The sequence below is a fragment of the Capra hircus genome, chromosome 13 (assembly GCF_001704415.2).
Source record: "Capra hircus breed San Clemente chromosome 13, ASM170441v1, whole genome shotgun sequence".
In the NCBI taxonomy this organism is placed as follows: domain Eukaryota; kingdom Metazoa; phylum Chordata; class Mammalia; order Artiodactyla; family Bovidae; genus Capra; species Capra hircus.
The window spans coordinates 53,868,478-53,890,032 of record NC_030820.1 but is presented as its reverse complement, the minus strand read 5'-3'; the positions used below and the strand labels follow the sequence as shown (position 1 = coordinate 53,890,032).

General features: G+C 60.3%; 1 protein-coding gene across 1 annotated transcript; it reads left to right on the top strand.

The window, feature by feature from the left end:
- COL9A3 (collagen type IX alpha 3 chain) lies at positions 469-21,384 on the top strand. The gene is made up of 33 exons (XM_005701390.3): positions 469-708; positions 1,878-2,756; positions 3,357-3,425; positions 4,606-4,641; positions 5,253-5,324; positions 6,050-6,103; positions 7,220-7,255; positions 7,468-7,491; positions 7,730-7,783; positions 8,107-8,160; positions 8,567-8,608; positions 9,679-9,735; positions 10,104-10,157; positions 10,768-10,821; positions 11,012-11,065; positions 11,470-11,523; positions 11,916-11,969; positions 12,642-12,695; positions 13,206-13,259; positions 13,351-13,404; positions 13,549-13,593; positions 13,714-13,767; positions 13,846-13,899; positions 14,354-14,407; positions 14,513-14,584; positions 14,905-14,940; positions 15,413-15,457; positions 16,637-16,669; positions 16,820-16,966; positions 17,128-17,182; positions 17,675-17,857; positions 19,880-19,957; positions 20,753-21,384. Exons 2-33 carry the CDS (start codon positions 2,679-2,681, stop codon positions 20,941-20,943), a joined length of 2,055 nt encoding a protein of 684 aa, XP_005701447.1. The 5' UTR covers positions 469-708; positions 1,878-2,678; the 3' UTR covers positions 20,944-21,384.

Here is a 21,555-nt window from a genome sequence, read left to right as displayed (position 1 = left end):
CATTGGGTCCCTAGGCTGCCTTTTGTCAGCAATTCAACGGCGTGGAGCAGTGTTGGGTGTGCCCTGATCTGGGGTTCTGTGATGCACCTCGGAGCACAAGCTCTATGGTGGTTCCATGGCCCTGCCCCTCTGTCCCTACCCTGGCAGCCACAGCCGCCCCTCAGCCCATGGCTCCTCCACGCACGGACCCTGGGCCCTCCAACCTGGCATGGGAACAGTGCACCCCTCCTTCAGCAACCCCCAACCCACAGGGCATGCTGCCCTCAGCCTGGCTTTGTCCCCTGGCCAGGACTGACCTCTTCCATCCTGACACGTAGAAGTGATGGAGGTCACACCTGGGGGTGGGGGCAGGGGGAGGGAGCCTAGTTCATTCTGTGAGTCGGGAGCTGGGACCTGTGTCCCGCTAACATGCTCCCCCGACAGCTCCTGTCCTGTGTGTGGGGGCGGGGGGAGATGGACAAACTTAAAGTCACTTGTTGGGGCTAGTGCGGGCCATACAGTGACCCCAGGGGTCAGGGTCCTTATCCAAACCATTATCGGGCTCAGGTTCAGATGGAAAAGCTTGGAGCCTGGAAGGAGAAGACCCCGTTGGAGCAACCCTCGGGGAGGGGAGTATCTGTGCCCAACAGCGGGACCTGGTGATAGGCTGGCAGGCCGCTCAGACCCACCTGACCTGCAAGCTTCAGGGAGAGTGATGGCCCAACACAGGTGGGCAGTAACCCTGGACACTGGCTGGTAGATGTGAAGCCGGCCCCTTAGCCTCTCCCCAGGCCACTGTGGCTATTGGGGCTTCAAGACAGGGGCTGCTCTCCAAGGGAGGGTGTTTCCTGGCAGCAGGTGGGAGGGTCTGCGTGGGGCTAGGATGGGGGAACGGGATTCCAGGCACCCTGTCTCTCCTTGACTTCACAGCAAGGCTTCCCCAAGTCTGGTCCAGCAGGAGCGCTCTGGTGCCCCTGCGTGTCAGGCATGGAAGTACAGGAGGAAGGGGGGGGTCGGGCAAGAGGCCCTGTCAGTAGGGGTGGGATAGAGTGGCTTGCCCCGCCCCCAGTCCCACAGCCACCACCCCCCCCCCGCCCCCCGCCTCTGTGAGGATGTCCTAGGATGACTCCTAAGGTGAAATCGCTCAGTTGTGTCTGACTCTTAGTGGCCCCATGGACTGTAACCTACTAGGCTTCTCCGTCCATGGGATTCTCCAGGCAAGAATACTGGAGTGGATTGCCATTTCCTTCTCCAGGGGATCTTCCCGACCCAGGGATCGAACCCGGGTCTCCCGCATTGGAGGCAGACGTTTTAACCTCTGAGCCACCAGGGAAACTAGGATGATTCCTAGAAGACAGGAATTTTGGAGATTCTCTTGTCCCTTCCTGATATAATTATCCCTCCCTTTAGAGGCAAAAAGAGAAGGGGGCGGCAGAGGATGAGATGGTTAGATAGCATCACCAACTCAATGGACATGAATTTGAGCAAACTCCAGGAGATAGTGGAGGACAGAGGAGCCTGGCGTGCTATAGTCTATGGGGTCACAAAGGGTCGCACCTAACTTAGCGACTGAACAAAGATTGGAGGGTGTGGCCAAGCCTGATGAGCGGCTCACAGATAAACCCAATGGGGAAGGGAAGGGAGGTTCTTAACTGTGTGGTCTGCCTCCACGCACCTCCTCCATCGACTCAGAAGCTCTGAGTTGCCTCCTGCAGAAATTCTGAAGCCTTATTTCCCAGGAAATTCTAAAGATTCTGACACCAGGCAGGGGGGAGCTGGGGATTCTGAGAAATCGGGGCTCTGAGGTGACCTGGATGTTTGAGTATCCCCCTGGGGGACATTGACTGCCCCTGGCCTCAGGTGCTGCCCCTCACCCTGCTGTCCCCATGCGTTTCCAGGTGAAGCACAGCTCGCCCAGCTTGTGAGAAAGGAGCAGCCAGCCCCTGTCCACTGTGTTTCTCTCGAGCCTGGGGTCACGGGGGCACTTCCTTTCTCTCTGGGGCCCCCGCTTTCCTCTCGGGGTGGCAGTGCCGGGTGACAGTCTGGGCTTTGCCAGTGCTGGTTCAGGTACATGGACTACTCAGTACAGTTAAAGTTTGGGGTGAGGGCCCCAGTGAGGGGGGTTCCAGCCTGGCAGGCATGGCCCTGGACCTCTGCAGGGACTAGGGTCCTTGGTGGGCCCTGTCTGGTCCCTGGCACAGATGTGTTCACTCTCTCTGAAGGACTTCCTGGGCCTTGGGCAGCAGGGTCCTGAGAGGGAAGGGAGGTCCTGAGATTCTCAGGGAGGAGAATGTGACTTGGTCAGCCCCTTGACAGGACCAGTACTTCCCCTTCTTCAAAGGAGCCTTCAGTGTGAGGCTCTCCCTCCACACCCTGGTGCAGGACCAAGTGAGAAAAGAGCCTCTTTCTCTTTTGCTGAAAGGTGTGTGTGTGTAACTCACCGGTCCCAGGATAATTTTAACTCAGAGGCTGGCCCCAAAAATGCCACTGGGTTTCTTTTTTCCCTGGCTGGCTCGGCAGGGAGTGGGGCGACGCAGAAGCCCCCGCCCACCCAGGTGGGGTGGCTGAATGGGGGGCTTGTGCGAGGGCCGGCGGGGCGGGAACTGGTGTCTGGCCAGCCCACCACCAGCCCCGCCCGCCGAGCCCAGCTCGAGGCCCCTGCCTCCGCTGCCAGCTCCTCTCAGAGTGCAACTGCAGCCATGGCTGGAGCCCCCACCCTGGCCCTGCTGCTGCTGGGGCAGCTGCTGGCCGCCACCGTAACCTTGACCGAGGCACAGGTGAGCATGGGACCCGGGGCATATGGGGCTCGCCTTTGAATGCAGCTAGGGTGGGGGTCTGTGTCTCTGTGGTCACCTGTTGAGCAGCGCAGCCAGGGAATAAGCTCCCCACTTGCCCCCTGTAGCCAGTCTCCCTGAGTCAGGGAAGGAGCCAGGAATTCCGGGGCACTTGGGGATGGCGGGCACAGTCTTGTCACTGCAAAGTTTCTGCACCACCTGAGCACAGGCTCACGATTGCCCGGCTGAGCCCCCACGGGCAGGGGGACAACCTGGGGATGAGTTCAGGGACTGCCCCGTCCTCACCCAGCGGGTGTGGTGCCAGAGCTGCGTCTCCACCAGAGACACACAATGTGGCCTTTGTTCCTCATGGGCCTCGGACATGGCCCCTCTTGGCCCAGCAAGGTGGCAGGGGACACTGCAACAGCCCAGGGGTCTGAAGGGGAATGAGGAAAGGGGCGGTGCGGGCCCCTGCACAGGCCCGAGCTCTTCTCCGGACTGGGAGGAGGGGGTGCTCTGTCAGGCTAACCCCAGGGCCAACCAGGGGGACCCGCAGTGGGAGAGCATGGGGTGCCACCACCTGATGACATTTCTCCGTTTCAGAAAGTGGGACCTCGAGGCCCCCCTGGTCCCCAAGGGCCACCCGGGAAGCCAGGCAAGGATGGCATTGATGTGAGTTTGGGGGGGATGATGGGGGAACTTCTGTGGGGTTCTCACTCTGGTCCCAAACTCCCTGAGCCCCAGGCCTGATGGAGAGAAAACAAAGTCCACCTCCCAGAGCTGGGGTGATGTTGGGGGTGATGAGCACCCCTGTGGGATGTGAAATGGGACGAATGATCCTTGTTCCTTCTTGGAGTGGACCCCTCAGGGGTTGTCTCCCCAGAATAGGTGGGGGTGGCTGTGAAGTGCTCTTTGGGTTGGAACTGTGGGCCCTGAGGCATGTGTCTCTGGGTCCCTAGAGGGCCCACACTCCTCTTTTCTGGAGGTGAAGGCCCAGGCATGGGCCTATGCCCCTAGCAGGGTCTCCGTGGCTACTAGAGGTTGGAGCCAGCCTTGAAGGGGCTGGGGGCCTGTCATCTTCAAGGTGCCCCAGCCTAAGTGTAGCCTTGGCCGTGTGGAAGCAGATGAGATCCCACAGCCTGCCCCCAGATCCAGGTGGGGTGAGAGCCCTGGACCCAGAGAGACCCAGCCAGGCCATGAAAGTTAGGGCCCTCCAGGCCTCTCCTCACCAGTGCTGTTCCCCGGTGGAGCCGCCTTGACCAGTTCTCAGCTCCTTGAGTCCCAGGGGCCTGCCCGGCTCTTGATGGCCCAAGTCTCCCTCCTTCCTTCCCCTCCGAAGGGCCATTGCCTAGTGCAGCAGTATTGGGCCCTGGACCCAGGCAGCCTCTCCTCCTGGTGGGGCTGGGCCCCTTGCACCCCAAGGCTCTGCAGCCAATAGGAGCCAGGCCCCATTGTTCCCTCTAGAGATGTTTCCATGTAATACCTGGCCTGGAAGCTTTGGGTGGTCATCAGAGGGGAGGGGTGCTGGGGTGCCTTCCTCTGTGAGTGTGGGGGCTGCCACCTCTGACTAGGTTTCAGGCAGGTGGAAGGGTGGGCTTCTTGATGCCTCCCATCATTTCTGGGGTGTTCCTGTGCCCTCAAAGTGGGCTCAAAAGCCCCAATCTGTCCAGCTAACCCCTCTCCCCACCACCTGCCCTCTCCCCACCACCCACTGCTGTGCCTGCCCCTGGAAGGGAAGGGCCCACCGGTGTGGACGACAGGATGAGGGGCTCCATCTTGTCTTCTGGAGCCTCCTCTGTCCCAGCTCTGCTCCCCAGGGATGCTTGGTCACGTGAGCATGTCCCCTCTGCAGGGAGAAGTTGGTCCTCCTGGTCTTCCTGGGCCCGTGGTGAGTGTCCTGGCTGCGGTGTGGGCTGTGTGTGTGTCGGGGGGTGGGGGGTGTGGGGATGGCCTCCTAGTCTGGAGGGGAGGGGTGGGCCTATAACAGAGGGCTCATTGACATCCCTTCCCATCACGCTGGGCCCTGGGTCACCAAAGGGGAGGCCTGGGAGAAGGGGCAGAGCAGAAAGAGGTGGGAGGGGAGTAGGTGGGACTTGGTGCCTCTCAGGGCAGGGTCCAGCTTTTGGAGCTTGTTCCGGCCAGGGGAGGGGTCAACACAACCCTGCACTTCCAGCTTGTCAGAGGTCCCACAAGTGACCCTCCTGGAGCTGTTCAGGCCAGGAATTAAGGGCTCTAGGCTCACAGAGGGTACCTCAGCCCTTCACTGGGAAGGCTGAAGGGTCCAGGTGAGTATCACACAGATGTGGCCAAAGACGGGTAGGGGGCCGCTGGAGGAGGCGCCAGTGAAGGCGGGCAGCTGGGCCAGGGTCTGCAGGCAGCATGGGGGCAGGGCTCTGGTGGAGAGGCCCTCCTCAGGCCCCACTGGAGGACGTCCCTCTTCTTGGTGAAGGCCACTCTCTGGCTCAGCTTCTGTCATGCCTCTGCCCTTTCCCCCCACAGGGACCAAAAGGGGCCCCAGGGAAGCCAGGGAAACCAGGAGAGGCCGGGCTGCCTGGACTGCCTGGCGTGGATGTGAGTGTGCCCACTCCTCCCCTCCCTTCCCTTCCCCCTCCTCTCCTCTCCTCATTCGAGCCCTCACCCCCTCCCGCCTGGAGGGGCTACATCTCAGCGCCCAGGAGTCAGGTTTAATTGCTTCTCTCCAGCTGGACCAGCTCAAATAGGAGAGCCTGGCCCAAGAGGATCTCCGGAGGTCCCCCAGCGGGGTCCCTTGGCCTCCATCCCAGACCTGTCAGTGTCTGGCCCTGTCCGCCAGACAACAGCGCCAGCACACAGGAGGGGCGAAAGTCCCGCCAGCTCTCACTTCTCTGGGAACAAAGACCCATTATCCAGTCCCCTCCGAGCCCCTGGCGGCTGCATCAGGGGTCCTCAGGAGCTTAAGGCGGGGCCCCAGGATGGGGGCTTTGTGAGCACTGGAGGGGGTCCAAGAGGGGAACTCTCCTGCTCCCTGGGCTTGTCCACTTCAGCAGGAGCTCTAGCTACTGGCTTCCCACCAGCTGCCCCCACCCCCCTCCCCGCCCACCCCCCCCCACCCCACCCCCCTGACCCCCCCCACCCCGCCCCAACACAGCACACCAGGTGGACGGTGGGTGTGGCTAGTGAGAGGAGGTACCAGTCTAGTCTTTGTGACCTCTCTGGACTGGCTTTAGTTAGAGAAGGGCCCACGGCTGGCTCTTTCCCCTGGCGGGGCACATCCTTTCTGTGTGACCCCTCCAGCCCTCCTTCCATCTGCTCCCCAGGGTCTGACCGGGCAGGATGGACCTCCTGGACCCAAGGGCGCTCCTGGAGAACGGGTAAGGCAGGCACCACATCCAGTGGCTTCAGCTTGGAGTTGAGGTCCCAGCCAGGGGCAGTCTGGCTGAGCACCGCCTGTCCACGGGGTGGGGGTTCTGAGGGCAGCTGCCGTGACTGGACTGGCTGGGCCCCGCCCCTGATGGGTGGAGGGGGCGGGAGGGCAGGTGGACACAGGGTGGTGCGTTCCCTGTCCCCACCCCATCTGGTCAGAGCTGCCCCAGCCCTCAGACCATGTTGAGGGGCTGGCATGGGGGGGACATGGCTGGCCTTCCTCTTCCCGTGGTGAACCACTGCCCCTCTCTCTGAGGGGCCATGGTCATGGCCCAGCTTGTCCCCTGAGTCTGACCAGTGTCCACCAAAGCCTCTTTCTGGTTGACTAACTTCTCTTGTGGTACTGAGAGCAAAGCTGAACCCAACACTCCCTCTCCTTCCCCGCTTTAAGAAATGACCGTTTCCCAGCCCTGGAATGCAGAGGACAGGGGCTGGGTGTGGGGGGACCCAGGACACAGCACTGCCTTTGGGAACTGGGCTACGGAGCTTTCTAAGTAGAAACAAGGAAGAGAGTGGCCGCCTTCAGGAGGGCAGGTGCTTTGGTGATGCCAAGGAGGGTGTGGGAGATGGAGGAGGGTGGGAGAAAGTGGGCTAGCTCCAGGTTTTTCTGCTGGGAGCCTGGGACACAGGAGGGGAGGGGCCTCCAGTACAAGGACCTTGAAGTGGGGATGCAGGCAGGAGAAGGGCCAGGAGGGTGCTGCTGACAGGCAGGTGGCTGCTGGAGCTTTGGGACTCTACTGTGGGCCAAGTTGGGAGGGCTTCCTGGAGGAACCGGCTATGGAGCTCCTCTGTGTGGCGTGGGTCACACCTGGTGGTTCATCCTGCCTGCAGCAGTGCTCCCAGGAAGGTGGGACCAGTTCTGGCTTTTCCTCTGCAGGATTGTTGGTAAAGGGCTGGACCCAGACCCCTGAGACATCAGAGGTCCCCCCACCGCCTGCTGTTAGTCTTCTGTGAAATAGGAACCCCTCCTCAGGGGAGATGGACTTGGGAGGGAGGGGAATGGGTTTGCACACACTGGCATGGTGCCTCTGCCAGCCCCTCTGACACTTCATTTCCTCCTGCAGGGAAGTCTGGGACCCCCAGGGCCACCTGGGCTGGGGGTGAGTACTGGCGTCTCCTCCTGGTGGGAGTTTGAGGGCCCCAAAGCTCCCCAAATGCGACCCCTCTGCAGCTTCTTCTGCGGTCCTGGGTGCCATCTGGGCTGTATCCTCTCATCCCCAATGACTGCCCTACCAGCTCAGGGTGATGGGGTGGGTGGTGGGCAACCCCCTCCCATCCCCAGCGAGCTCTGACCCCATTCTTGGCATTGCAGGGCAAAGGCCTCCCTGGACCTCCTGTGAGTACTTACAACCCTCGTGCCCACCCCCCTAAAGCATGCCCACCACACTCAGAGCCAACATGGTCACCAGGTCCCAAGCCAGGGTGAGGGTGGGGCTTGGTGGGGGGAGACAGAGTCCCTGTACCTAAAGAGAGCTGGCCAGCCCTTGAGGGGATACAGGATAGAGTCTGAACTGCTCTGGGTCCTCAGAGCTCCTTGGGTGCAGAACCCCCTCTCTCACTTCTTACCTTCCCAGGGAGAGGCAGGGGTGAGCGGCCTCCCAGGTGGAATTGGCCTCCGGGGCCCCCCGGTGAGTGACTGTCAGGACTCCCCAAAGGCAACTGTGGGGGGGGGCTTTCCCTCCCCTTTCCCTGCCCCCTTCACCTCCTCCCTGCACCCCTCCTCTTCCTCCCCTCTTCCTTGGTGGGCCTCAGTGGCTAAAGTCCAAGAACAGAGTGGATCTCGAGATGCAGAAGGTGGGGGAGGGGTGAGCAAGTGGGGGGCACCATAAGTGCATTGTCCTGGATGGGGGTGGGGTGGGGGGGTGAGGGAGCTCATCTCTGGAGGAGGCTAGTCGCCTCACCCCTGGTGGGGGCTGCTCCTGCTCTTTCTAAGTCATAACCCCTCCCACAGGGACCCTCAGGACTCCCAGGCCTCCCTGGCCCCCCAGGACCTCCTGGCCCCCCTGTGAGTACTAGGCAGAGGCTCTCAAGCTCTCGGGCGAGTCTCAGGCATGGGTGACTGCTTGGTGGGTGGGACTCCCTTGTCCCCAGGGTGCCCATCCTCAGGCCCCCCAGGCTGCCAGCCCCAGGACCCATGTCTGCATGGAGAGTCCTGGCCATACCCCAGACAGGGGCTAGGGCCAGGCTGGAGCAGTGCATCAGCTGACCCGGTCTAGTGGGGCTCAGGCCTGGGGCCACCCCACCCCAAGGGCAGACGGTTTTTGTCACTGTCATGCACTCTGCAGAGGGGCCAGCAGTAACTGGCACTGGGTACTGGGGGATGAGGGGCCCGAGCGCCCTGATGGTCTCGCATGGCGGGTTGTAGGGAGAGGGTGGAGGGCTGTGTCGAAGCTGGCATCTCTGCTTTCCAGGGTCACCCAGGGGTGCTTCCCGAAGGTGCTACTGATCTTCAGGTGGGCTCGTGCAGCTTTTTCAAAGCCTTTTGTGGGGGTGCCTGTCTTGGTGGGAGGGGCCCCCATCTGGAGAGCACAGGAAGGCAGGGATGGGGGCTCCCTAGGAACAGGGTCAGTGCAGGCGGCACCAGTTCTGGGTGTAGCATCCCCCCCACGCTGCCCTCTCCCCACCCCCACAGTCTAGCCTTGCACCATCACATCTCCCTGGCATGCACGGTAGTGCAAATGGAAGTTAATTTAAGCAAAATCACATGTTGACCAATTCCGCTCCTCCTTGGCACAGCCAGGCTTTGCATGTGAAGGCCAGGTTTTAGCCACGCAGGGCAAGCTTGACCGCCTTGATGGGGAAGACAAAAACTTTCAGGCTACAGTCTCATAGTTGAGCTTTGTCTCTCACATAAGAACAGTGACTCTGGAGCGGTTGTAAGTTATTAAACAGAGGGCCTGGCCTGGCCCGGCTAGCCCACTGGTGCCCCTGCTGGCCCTTCTCGCCCCGACCTGTGTCCTGAGGGCTTGACGTTGGTGTCCCTGGGGAGGCTTCAGGGGCTCTTCTGGAAAGAGGAGAATGACTGGGAGCAACTGGGGGGTGACATCACTGGCTCTACCAGATGAGCTGCGGAATGATCCAGAAGCCCCCATACCAGCCCTGGGCTTGCCGAGACCCTGGGGATGCCCAAGGGTCATATACGCCTCCCTCTGGCACCTCCATGCACCATGGGGACCCTGAGCAGGGCTGGCTGCCGAGCTGTGTGATGAAGGCCCCTTTGTGAAGCCAGCAGCCACTTTGCTGAATAGCTACTTTGAACCTGTGCTCGGCCAAGACATAGGAGCTGGGTGTGTGGAGGCAGCCTCGAGGGGCTGGTGGCTGCAGCCTGGCTCTGCAGTGCCTCGCTGCACCCCGCAGCAGCCCTGAATGAGGCTCTGTCTCGGCCCCCAGGAGGCCCCCGTGTGGCCCGAGGTCCCCTTCACCCATGCCAAATGGCCCATCCCAGGGCCTCCATGTTCTGACCTCAGTTCCTGCTCCTATTCTGCTTGACCGGGAGGGGTCTGACCACTCTGTTTCCCAACAGTGCCCGGCCATCTGCCCACCAGGCCCCCCAGGGCCCCCAGGAATGCCAGGGTTCAAGGTGAGCAGCCACTGAGGGTTGACACAGACCCCAGCCCACCCCTACACTCCCTAGGAGGTGGCCGGGCCCTGACATGGGCAGAGGTCAGGGGGTGGTGGGGTCACAAGGCTGTTGCAAGAAGCAATGGGGGCTGGGGTCCCACCCTGCTGGGGGTCCTTGCTGTGTCCCTGCCCCTCAACACTGGTGACCCGCTGGGATGGGGGCATCGAGAGACAGCATGGGGAGAGCTGGTCTCAAACCCCCACCCCATCCTGGCCCAGCCTGCTCCTCCCACCAGGGCCTTGGTTTCCCCAGCTAGCTGATGGGCCTAATTGGTTTGGGCTGCTTGGGGGTGGGGCCGTGACTGTCTGCCCACCGCTGTCTTCCAGGGACCCACTGGCTACAAAGGGGAGCCTGGAGAAGTCGGCAAGGATGGCGAAAAGGTGGAGGCCGGCTGTGGGGTGGAACCTGGCAGGGGGGTGGGGAGGAACGGGCACTGGGGTGGGGTTGGGGTGAGGGGTTGGGGTGACTGAGAGGTGCTGGCTGCTTCCCAGGTGGGCAGGTGGGGGCAACCTGACTGAGCGGCTTCTGTGAACCCCCCATCCCCCCATTCTGGGCCTGCCTGCCAGAGCCCAATGGTTTGGGGCAGGGTCTCTGCACAGACCACCACCACCTGGCCTCACAGAGAGGTTCCTTGAGCCTGGGCAGACCCGCTGCCCCCCTCCCTCGTGGCCACTGCCCTGGAGAACATGTGTCTGTCCTTACCCGCAGACCAGGGCCCCTCTACCATGGTGGGAGTGGCCAGACTGCCACATGAGCGGCTGACCCCCACCACGAGGTGTCCGGGGAGGGCTGGGGTCCTTGCTGGGAGGGAGGACAGGGTGCGACCTCTCTGGAAGACGGCCAGTGCCCCCTCGGCCTCGGAGGCGCGCAGCTGTGAGGTCAGGGCGGCACCCCCCACTGCTAGGGCTTGGGCAGTAAGTAGGAGGAGAGGGCAAGGAGGAGAGCTGGGGCTGGTGCCACCCATCACCACTTTCTGCACCTCTCTTGCAGGGTGACCCCGGCCCCCCTGGACCCCCTGGTATCCCGGGCACCGTGGGGTTGCAGGTGAGCAGGGAGAGGGGTTGGACAGGTGAGGATGTGGGGTGGACAGCTAAGGGCTATGAGGAGTGGTCCACCAACCCCCAGGACGGGACTGGGTGGGGGTCCTGAGACCAGGGTCTCCGTGGTTCCTGGGGGTGTGCACTCCTGGGGGACTGCTGGCCCGGGCCCTGCAGCTCCAGCTGTCTCCCTGCAGGGTCCACGGGGCCTACGAGGACTTCCAGGGCCACTTGGACCCCCCGGGGACCGGGTAAGTCTACAAGCCCCTCCCCGCTCATCTGGCCCTTGAGGGGCTATGGGCCAGCCCGAGGTGAAGAGGCATTGGGGGCCACCTCCAAAGGTCAGGTGGGCCCTGTGAGTGTGGGTCCTCACCCGTGACCATGGCAAGGCTCTCTGGACTCCACTCACTGGATGTTTCCCCAAACTGGAGCCTGTGAAGGCTTTTGTGGGTCCAGGGGGGTGGGAGGGGCAGATGGGGGTCATTGGGGGGGGCTTGGCAAATGTGGGGAGGGGAAGAGGCCTGGGGACCCTAGTGGGGGTGCTGATGGGGCCGATGCTGGGGAGCTCCTAGGAGGGTCTCTCCAGATGGACCTGGGCACTTTAGGGATGCCCTCAGGCTTCTGATGAGAGGCTCAGGGTCTTTCTCCTCCACAGGGTCCCATTGGGTTCCGAGGGCCCCCCGGGATCCCAGGAGCCCCTGGGAAAGCGGTATGTGTGTGTCTGGGGGTGGGTGGGGTGGCCCCTGCAGGCCCAGCTCTGTTCTCTGCTCTCTTCCTCACCCAGTCGCCTTCCCCAGACCCACTGGGCTGCCCCAGCCCTTTCCGGGTCTTCACTGTCCCGTGGGCTCACCTAGGGGACACATGTGTCACACCTAGGCAGGCACCTATGTGCATGCCTGAGGGGAATGACTGGGCACACCTGGCGGGGGGGTGAGTTTCCCAGAGGAGTCAGCCTGGCCCGCGTGGGAGATCTGCGCCCTGTTTCCAGGCATGAAGTGAGGTGGAGGTGTGGTCGGGGTCCCTCTGGCCTCTGTGACACTCAGCAGTGTCACCTGCCCCCCACGTTGTTAACTCTTTCCCTGTCCCCCCTTGTCATTGCAGGGCGACAGAGGAGAGAGGGGCCCAGAGGGGTTCCGCGGCCCCAAGGGCGACCTTGTAAGTGAGAGAACCTGGGTTCTCTGGGTCCTTCCTGGGCAGAACCTGGTCCATGGGGGTGGGGGAGGCACACAGACAGCAAGTCCAGGGAGGCCTGGGGCGGCTGCCCTCCTGTGGAGGTAGGGGGAGCCCCTGGGTAGTGCCAGGGCCGACCTGGGGAGAAAAGCCTTCCCCCCTAGCCCAGGTAGCTTCCCCAGGAGGCCCCGGCCTTGTTTCCCCTGTGGCTCCTTGAAGCTACTGTCACCTAACAAGCTCCTCTTGGGAGTGGCCGGGCAGGGGCCAGAGGACCACTGACGTCCATCAAGAGGCCCTGGGCTGTGAGGCCTGACCTTGTGCCAGGACTGCCCAGCTGAGAGATGGAGCAACAGAAAACACGACTCTCGGGTTAAGTGACACTGAGATAATCAGGCATCTGATAATCAGGTCATTGAAGTGACTGTCTCCACACCCATCTCGTCTTCCCCCAGCTTGAGAGCATCCCCAAGACCCTAAGATAGCTCCTGCTTGATGGCCCTTTTCTGCTAAGGGTTGGGCCTGGCCCCCACAGCTGTCCCCAGCCAATCCTGAGTCTAGGAAGTGGTGGGCAAGGCTCCTGCCCCCCTCCCAGGACCCAGTGACACACCTGTGAGAGCAGTCCCCGAGGCCTGACTGTGGTCCCTCCGTGTCCCCTAGGGCAGGCCTGGTCCTAAAGGCATCCCCGGCATGTCTGGGCCCAGTGGAGAGCCGGTGAGTGTCCGCAGCTGCCAGCGCATGGTGGGGCGGGGTGGGTGACCTGTGAGGCTCTCCTAGCCCCGTGCCCACGTTCAGCCCGGACCCACACTTCCCCCTGGCGCCCTGGCTCCTCCCCCACCCCAGCCTGAGAGGACAGGGTGGCACGGTCGGTGGTGGGAGGCAGAGCTAAAGGAGGGGAGGGGAGGGAGAGACCCTGGCTGCCGTCCTGCCGCCCTCCTAGCACGTGGCTCTGTCTGTGGTTCCAAAATTGGTCAAGCCTGTGGGACTAGGAAGGCCAGATCCTGGCTCCCAGGCCTCAGTCTCCTGGTCTGTAAAGTGGGCACAGCAGACTTCCCCTGGGGTGCTGTGAAGAGTCTGGGTGCATCTTCCCTGCCCTCACCTGCATGATTGGAGGGCAGCACAGGTCACCACCTGCCTGAGCCCGGGAGCGTAGACCCACGACAGGGCAGTGGGGAAGGGCAGGGCCTGGAGGGGGCCCACAGCCTCACACCGTCCCATCCCCAGGGCATGCCAGGCAAGGACGGCCGGGATGGTGTGCCAGGACTCGATGGCGAGAAGGTTGGTCCTGCCTGGGGGTCTGCAGGGAGGAGGAGGGTGCGCAGGGCATTCAGCCTGCAGGACCCCAGTACGTGTCCCACAAACCCCACAGGGAGAAGCTGGTCGCCACGGCGCCCCGGGAGAGAAGGGGCCCAACGGGCTACCGGTGAGTGCGTGCCGCTACTGGGTGGCCATCTACCCCGAGCAGGGGTGTATGTGGGGTCTCTGCATCAAGGCCAGGGAGGCTGCAGGGCCCCTCACTCTCAGGGTGCTCTGCCTCTGACCTTGTGTGCTGACCTCTGACCTACAGGGTCTCCCCGGACGAGCAGGGTCCAAGGGTGAGAAAGGAGAACTGGTATGTGGTTGCTTTCTCCAGGGGATGGGGAGAGGAAGGCGCAGCCGGCAGTCTGGGTCCTGGGGGCAGAAGGGGCCCTCCCCCGCAGGCAGGCACTCAGGGTTCATCCCTCCCCCGCAGGGCAGACCTGGAGAGCTGGGCGAGGCCGGCCCCTCGGGAGAGCCTGGTGTCCCTGTGAGTATTTGCAGCCCTTTCCCCCTACTCCCATGTGTGTGAAGCCCGCTGACACCCTCTGTCCCTTCTTGAGTGTAGGGAGATGTTGGCATGCCCGGCGAGCGTGGAGAGGCTGGACACAGGGGCTCAGCGGTGAGTTGGGGAAATGAAGTCTCAGGGGGCAATGGGCTCGGGGCCTGTTTCTCTGTGGGCTGGGGTGACATCTTGGCAGTATGAAAGGGCTGAGTCTGTGAAAGTTGGGACATGGTGGTGGCCAGGGCCCAGCGGTCCTGTCCTTGAGACTGTGCTGAGGGTGCAGAGGCCCAGCACCCAGCACCAGGCCGAGGGAGCAGCCCCGCCTCAGGCTCCTCCACAGACCCAGCAATGACGCCACCAGCCTCAGTGCCCAGGGCAGCGGGAGAATCGGTGCCTGGTGCCAAGTCCGGCTGATGCACAGGGTCCCAGGACCTGACCTCTGCTACCCCAGCTGCCCCTAGGATGCCCCCTCCCCAGCAACTGGGCCAGATGGCTTGGGGTCCAGTCTTTGTGCCTGCCCAGCCCCCAAGGGGAGGTGAAGCTGGACTAACACTCTCCCTCTGTCTTTCAGGGGGCACTGGGCCCGCAAGGCCCCCCCGGGGCCCCTGGCATCCGTGGCTTCCAGGTGGGTGAGGTTTGGGGCCAGGGAGCCCAGGTGGGCCAGCCAGGCTTGGGGAGAGTCAACACTGGGCTCCTTTATGGAGCTGACGAGCTGGGCCCTTGTCTGTAGGGCCGGAAGGGCAGCATAGGAGACCCCGGCCTGCCGGGCCCCCAAGGCCTCCGAGGTGGCGTGGGCGACCGGGTAAGTGCTGTCCCAGCAGGAATCCCTGCACCCCAATGCCCCTCATCCCACCTCCCACAGTTCCACAGCACACTCAAAGGCAGTGTTGGTGCCCAGTAGTCAGCACTGGGGGGTCCCCGTTGTCCCTGAAACTTGGGGGCTGGGGGCATCAGGGAGGAGGCTGGGGCAAGCTCCTGTCACGCTCAGGGGCCAGGATGCCAAGTGTCCAGGAGGGGCCCTTGTGTGTCAAGCTGGTCCTGGCGCCCCAGTCGGAGAAGGGTACCAGCCCCCTCCCCCGCCCCACTGTGATCCTCTAATGCTCATCACCCCTTTCTGACCAGGGCCCGGGAGGAGCAGCCGGCCCCAAGGGCGACCAGGTGAGACATCGGTGGTCAGGTCAGCTGGGGGGCTGCCACTGTCTTCAGGGCTGGGGGCACCTCCTTCTCTCCCTCCCTCCTTCCAGCTTTGTCGCTTCCCCCACTCCTGGCCCCCCAGGCTGACAACTCAGAGCATCCATCCAGACCGGGGTCAGTTGGCTCCTGGGTACAACAGAGGCTGCCTGTTGGCTCCTGGGTACAACAGGGCTTCTCAGGGACCCTCAGAGTAGGCATGCTCCCCGCTGGCTGTCTGGGTCCCAGGAGCAGCACCTTCTCTCTGGAGGGCCCAGGGTGGGAGAGGGGCCCACAGCTCTGCTGCTGACCACCCCCACTTCTGGAGCACCAAGAGCACCTAAAATGGTCCAAACCCACCTGAGGCTCTGCTCGCTGTCTGCCTGGCACCCAGGCCTGGGTCTCGGGCACGGCTCCCGCCACGAATGGGGGTCAGCAGCTCAGCATTGTGTCGTTTCAGGGCATCGCGGGTGCTGACGGCCTTCCTGGGGATAAAGGAGAACTGGTGAGTGTGACAGGCGGCCTCTCGCCATGTTGGGGTGGCGGGGAAGGGTGCGAGGAGGGCGGCATCTGCAGGTCTGTGGGGTGGGGGTGGGGCCGAGTCGAGGCCCGAGGCAGAGGGTGGGACCTGTGCTGTCCCCTGTGGTGGGTCTTCTATCCCCCACCCCCTCTCCACACTCCCTCTGTGACTTTTCAGTATGAATTAGCCAGAGCTGAGACTGAGCTACAGAAAATGCTGCTTCCACCGAGCTGATAAAACAAAAGGCTGATAGAACTGACAGACTGTCACACTTCGGGAGGGAAGTGTGGGAACAGGCAGGGTGTCTGGGGACAGGGACCTTCATGGCCCCACGTGGCAAGGGTCTCTGGCTCTGTGACCAAGCCTTTCTTTAAGTCGGGAAACGGCTCAGTACAGGATCCTCGTCTCCAGCAGAACCTTGTAGCCCAGAGCCAACGTTTCCGGCTGGGGTGCTGGGCACCAGCTGTGGCTGGAGCGGAGTTGGCGTTGGGCTCTCACCGGACAGCAGCCTTGGTGGAGGAGGGGTCCTGGGCCATCTGGAACCTGGCAGATTCCCAGGTTCACAACTGGAGAAGGGGGGCCTCAGCCACGGAGACCCTCAGCTCTACCTTGTAAAACAAGAGTGAGAACAAAGCAAACATGGGTGAGAAGCACACTGCTGCTAATAACACTGCTTAGGGAAAATAAGGTGGCTTCCCTGATGATTGAGACGGTAAAGCGTCTGGCTGCAATGCAGGAGACCCAGCTTTGATCCCTGGGTCGGGAAAGATCCCCCAGAGAATGAAATGGCAACCCACTCCAGCATTCTTGCCTGGAAAATCCCATGGATGGAGGAGCCTGGTAGGTTACAGTTCACGGGGTTGCAAAGAGTCGGACACAACTGAGCAACTTCACTTCAGGGAAAATAAGTTTAAAAACATCAGTAGCTACAATACAATCTTAGCAATATAAAAACATAAAAAGAATATACAATATTTATGAACATAAAAGAAACATACCTAGAACAAGAAGGAGTAACCCCTGTGGATGTTGTCATGCAATCAGACAGCAGCTTCATGGGTGACTTGCTAGTAACGGGCAAAGCTGGCTCCTGGGGAACTAGTTCCCACAGCCAACAACACGTGAGTAACTGAAGTGCACAACTTCCTTTCTGCTCTTTTCCAGGGTCCCAGCGGCCCTGTTGGCCCCAAAGGAGAGGTGAGTGCCTGGCAGACACTGGCTCCCTGGCCCCCTTGGGTCGTGGAGGTCAGAAGTGTGGGTCAGAAGTGGGGAAACTGCCAGCTCCAAGGGAGAAGCCCCTGCAGGTGGCTCGGCCATGACCCCCTCCCTGCTCCTGTTTCCCTCCAGTCCGGCAGTCGCGGGGAGCTGGGCCCTAAGGGCATCCAGGGCCCCAACGGCACCAGCGGCGTAGATGGCGTCCCTGGCCCCCCTGGCCCCGTGGGCCTCCAGGGCGTGCGAGGCGTGCCCGGCATCACTGGAAAACCTGGGGTCCCGGTACGTGTGCCCCGGGAGCCAGTGCTCCACTGTGTCGGGCTCTTCCTGGATCTGGATCAAGTCCTTTCCAGACAATCAGGGTTCCTGGTGTTAGTGGGGGTGCCCCAAAGAGAAGCCAGTGGGCCCCCCAATATGATGATGGATTTGGGGGTGAATTTCAGGGGAAAGAAGCCAGCGAGCAACACATCAGGGAGCTGTGCGGGGGGCTGGTCAGTGGTGAGTGTCCTCCATCCCACCCCACCCTGCCTGGTCCACGGTGCCTGTAGCCTCACCCACCCCCAGCCGGGTCCCATCCTCATCCCCAGCCTCACCCTCATCCCATCCCCACCCCCGACACCACCTCCTCACCCCCAGCCTCACCCTCACCCCACCCCCCCCAGCCTCACCCTTACCCCACCACCACCTCTGCCATCCCCAGCCTCACCTCCACCCCACCCTCATCCCCACCCTCCATCACCTTCCAGCCAAGCCCACTGCTGGTGTCCCTGGGGTCTGCACTGGGTGGGCTCCTTCCCCTCAGCATTTCTTAGGGCTGTGATTTGCTCTTCAGCATTTCTCACAGACAGCATACTGACACCATTTCTCACAGACCTAAAGCAGTTACAGCTCTTTGCAGTCAACGAACAAGCTTTCTTTGAAGGGCAGTATGTTCACACTTCATGTAACACACTTCTGATGAATACATGCCTGATCTTTGTTTTCCAAAAGAGCAAATTGCGCAGCTGGCCGCGCACCTGAGGAAGCCCCTAGCACCAGGCTCCATCGGGCGCCCGGGTCCTGCTGGCCCCCCGGGCCCCCCAGGCCCCCCAGGCTCCATTGGTCACCCTGGGGCTCGAGGGCCCCCTGGATACCGAGGTCCCACAGGAGAGCTTGGAGACCCTGGACCCAGAGGTGAGTGCAGCCCACCCCGCCACACAGCCACACGCCGGAGCCCCCCCACCAGTATCTCTGCGCAGAGTCTCCACGTTGAGATGCTCCCTTATGGGGACAGGGCAGGGAAGAGGCCCACAAGGGAAACTGACACGAAGCCTCAGGGACCCCACCCTTCCCCTCCCCTCTCCTCCCATCCCCTCCCCATGGGCTCCTCTAAAAAAGCCCCAGAGGTTAAGTCATTGCTAGAAATGCCTGGGGTACAGCCCTTCATGCTTTGGGGCCCAGCTCCTTATTAAACCCAAGGGTATGACAGCATTTTCCAAAATGTGATGTTCTCCTCAAGTTTCATTAGAACAACATTTGGGGGAGGATGGGCTGAGAAGAATGTGAGGAATGAACCAACAGGAGCCTCATTTATATGTAAGAACAGTTCCTGTAATGAAAACTGGCATGTGCGAACATTTTCTGTGGCAAAAGGCAAAAGTTAATGAAATTGAGAAATGCATCTTAAAAACTAGGAGAGGTAATTTAGAAAGAGGCGGAAACCTTGACCCCCTGCCGTGGTGCCGTCGAGGGAAGCTCAGTGCCCACACAGTAACACGGCTGTGGGAACTGCTTGGCCATTAACCTCTTCTAAAAAAGGCCTTGAATACTTGGTTCATTATACATCCTCTGCCACCAGTCTGACTGTCTCAGGTCAGCTAGCCTCCCAGCCCAAATTCAGGATTTAGACCTCTCATTGCTGCTAGGTCGTTCCAAACTTATTAACCAAATAATTTTCTATTTCTGAAAAACAGCTTAAGAAAAACAAAACTTACTTCTGTGAGTTCCTTTCTCCATCTGTGAGGTTAAGTTTAAATACTTCAGGAGATGAAATCGCTTCTGTAATTAGTGGTATCCTTTCGTTACCGTAAAGACATTGAGAATATTTTCAGCACTGGAGGGCAAATGCTTTCAGATGCCCTTCTCTTCCCCGGCAGGCTGAAGTCCACTGTCAGACAGCTTCCTGTTGTCTTGGAGATGTCACCGTCTGCAGTGGGGGATGGTTCCCCCCAAAGACAGACCAACAAGGTTTTATCCAAATAGGGATCTGAGTGCCTTTAAGACTGTTGAAAATAAAATTCAAAAACAGCATTCATCAGTTTTATGGATTTTCAGAAAAACAGTGTGACAGGACTCAGTGGCGGCAGCCATTCGGCTGCAGGGTCATTGTGCTCCCTGGGGTGCCTGCCTCGGGCTGGGGACGCCTGAGGGTTATTGTTTGAGTTAAAAGAGAACATATTCTGTAGGTCCTCAGGCAGATGCCACTGTCACTGCTGGGCGTCCATCTCCCCAGGACAAAATGAGTCAGGGAGCTGTAGGGGCCGGGGAAGCCCAGGACCCATGGGAGGCCCTGACTGCCCGGCCCTGGGGATCCTAGTCCTTTGCAGAAGGTGTGCTACCTTCTGTGATGGGAAAAATGACAAACACCAGTTGAAAAGAAACTGGTGTCACTGCTTTTAGCATCAGGCAGGACAGATGCCCCTAGCCCAGCTGTCTGCATCAAGCAGCATCACTATGTGGACAAGAGGCTCAGTTTCCCCAGAACATCCCCAGGTCTTACAGCCAGCGTCACACAAGGCACAGGCAGCCAGCGGGTGCTCGCAGCGGGCCTTAGAGCACCTTCCAGACACCAGGGCCACAGAGGCCAAAAGCAGCCAGGAGCGAGGGAGCAGAGAACACAGTTCAGGGGGTGTTTGAAAACACCTTGAATAACTGTCAAAACTCATGTTGAACACAGGAGTACAGGGTAAACGCTCAGACTGAACAAGCTAAAAGTCTGAGAGTGATGCTCTGATACTGGGGAATCACACAAGTGGGTGACATTGAGCCCGGCATTTTGCTGCGTGTCCTTTTCTAAACGTGTTTTGATTCAGTAAAAAGCTTAGAAAGCAGGCACCCTGCTTGTAAGAAGGCAGATCACCACTCACCACAGCCAGTCTGTCTTTGAACTTGAATCAGAGCTTCTAAGCATATGATTATGTCACTTGCTCTTAACAGGAAACCAGGGCGACAGAGGAGACAAAGGCTCAGCTGGCGAGGGCCTGGATGGGCCTGACGGAGACCAAGGGCTGCAAGGTATGAGACCACTGTCACTAATGTCACACGGGCACATCTGGGGGATGAGCACACTTCATCGCCTTCTAATGGAACAACTTCTTTCTCTTGGCAAAGCATTCTTAGAGGCGGGGTCAGAAGCTGTTTCAGTAACCACTTTTATATGGAAAAGCTGAATCAATGAATTGATCACCCGGTGTTGAAGTAGATTGTTAGATTCTATTCAAGTAAAGCCGTCAGGTATTTCAGTTCAGTTCCAACAGAATTTTCTCTTAATTGACCCACGTGTACCCTGGGTGTTGGCATTTTTCATGTCAAATATAAATGCTCTGCCAAGAGGGAGGAGGGCAGCCCCAGCCGTGTTCCCTTCTGCGCCTTCTGGTGGGGGAGGGTACATGCTGGGGCCACCTTAACACACACCCATCAGCACCCCGGCTCCTGCTTTCTCCTCTGCTGACCTCCTCTGCTTCCACCTGCTGTCCACCTGCTCAGGTGCCCCCACACAGTCCACCCCCATGACTACCACCCTCATCGACAGCACCCCATCCCTCACCCAAGACCCATTCCTCACACAGCACCGACTGACTCACTCCACGCTGCCCTGCTTAGGACAGAACCCCGACTCCCGAACCCTGGGCCCATCCTCCCCACGCGAGGCCTCTGCCCTCGCTGTTCTCCAGCCTGAGTGCACCTCCCTTGGGCCCCTCCCAGAGTTAAGAAACGAGCTAGAGAAACACAAATGTTGGGTTGGCTTAACGGACACTCCACTGCTGTCCCCTTTCTATGTCTCCACTCACCTTCCTGGTGGCTCTCAAGGACCGCAAGGCGTGCCCGGCATCAGCAAAGACGGCCGAGATGGGGCTCACGGTGAGCCTGGGCTCCCCGGCGATCCTGGCCTTCCTGGTGCCGTCGGCGCTCAGGGGCCTCCTGGCATCTGCGACACCTCCGCCTGCCAAGGAGCCGTGATGGCAGCTGTTGGGGAGAAGTCAGGTCCCCGGAGCTCCTAAAACACAACTTCAGGAAGAGTAAGAAAGCGGTGCCAACTGAGCAGCAGGCTCTGGAAGGATCACGGGGACCAGTGGCATTCTGGTATCAGTGGGGAACGCTGCCTAGCAAGCCATCCAGCAAGGCCGCCCCTGCTCATCCTCAGCAGTGATGACTGGACACTTGGTCCCCGAGGCCATGCTTCATCAAGCTGCTGTCAGAAGTGTTCCGTCTCTACATGAATTTACAACGGTCCCTTCAGCTGTAACGTCATACCTCAGACACAGACCAACATTTCAAAGGGATTGAGGGTGTACACACAGGAGGTTCCGTACAATTCCGAGAAAGAACAGTCAGCAACTTGTTTACATGGCATTTGTGTAAAGACTAAGATAACACTTCAATAAAATGACACATGAAATCTTCAGATTAATGACTGGCAACAGTATTACAAAAAAAAAAAATAAAGAATTTAATGTACCGTATCCCTTCCATACAAAGGTCTCGTCTGATTTACCTGCTTCTTTTGTGCACAAACTTTTAACTATCTCTGTTGACAGTATTTATTGAAAATGACTGTATTGCACTAAAGCCTATTGGGATTATCTGTTGTAACAAATAAAGCCACTCATTTG

Bases quoted from the DNA above. Each gene is read 5' to 3' on its own strand.
- COL9A3 (XM_005701390.3), top strand. From the start codon at position 2,679: ATGGCTGGAGCCCCCACCCTGGCCCTGCTGCTGCTGGGGCAGCTGCTG. The intron at 11,524-11,915 runs GTATGTGTGTGT...TTGTCATTGCAG, and splicing joins CAGGAGCCCCTGGGAAAGCG to GGCGACAGAGGAGAGAGGGG. The intron at 16,670-16,819 runs GTGAGTGCCTGG...GTTTCCCTCCAG, and splicing joins CTGTTGGCCCCAAAGGAGAG to TCCGGCAGTCGCGGGGAGCT.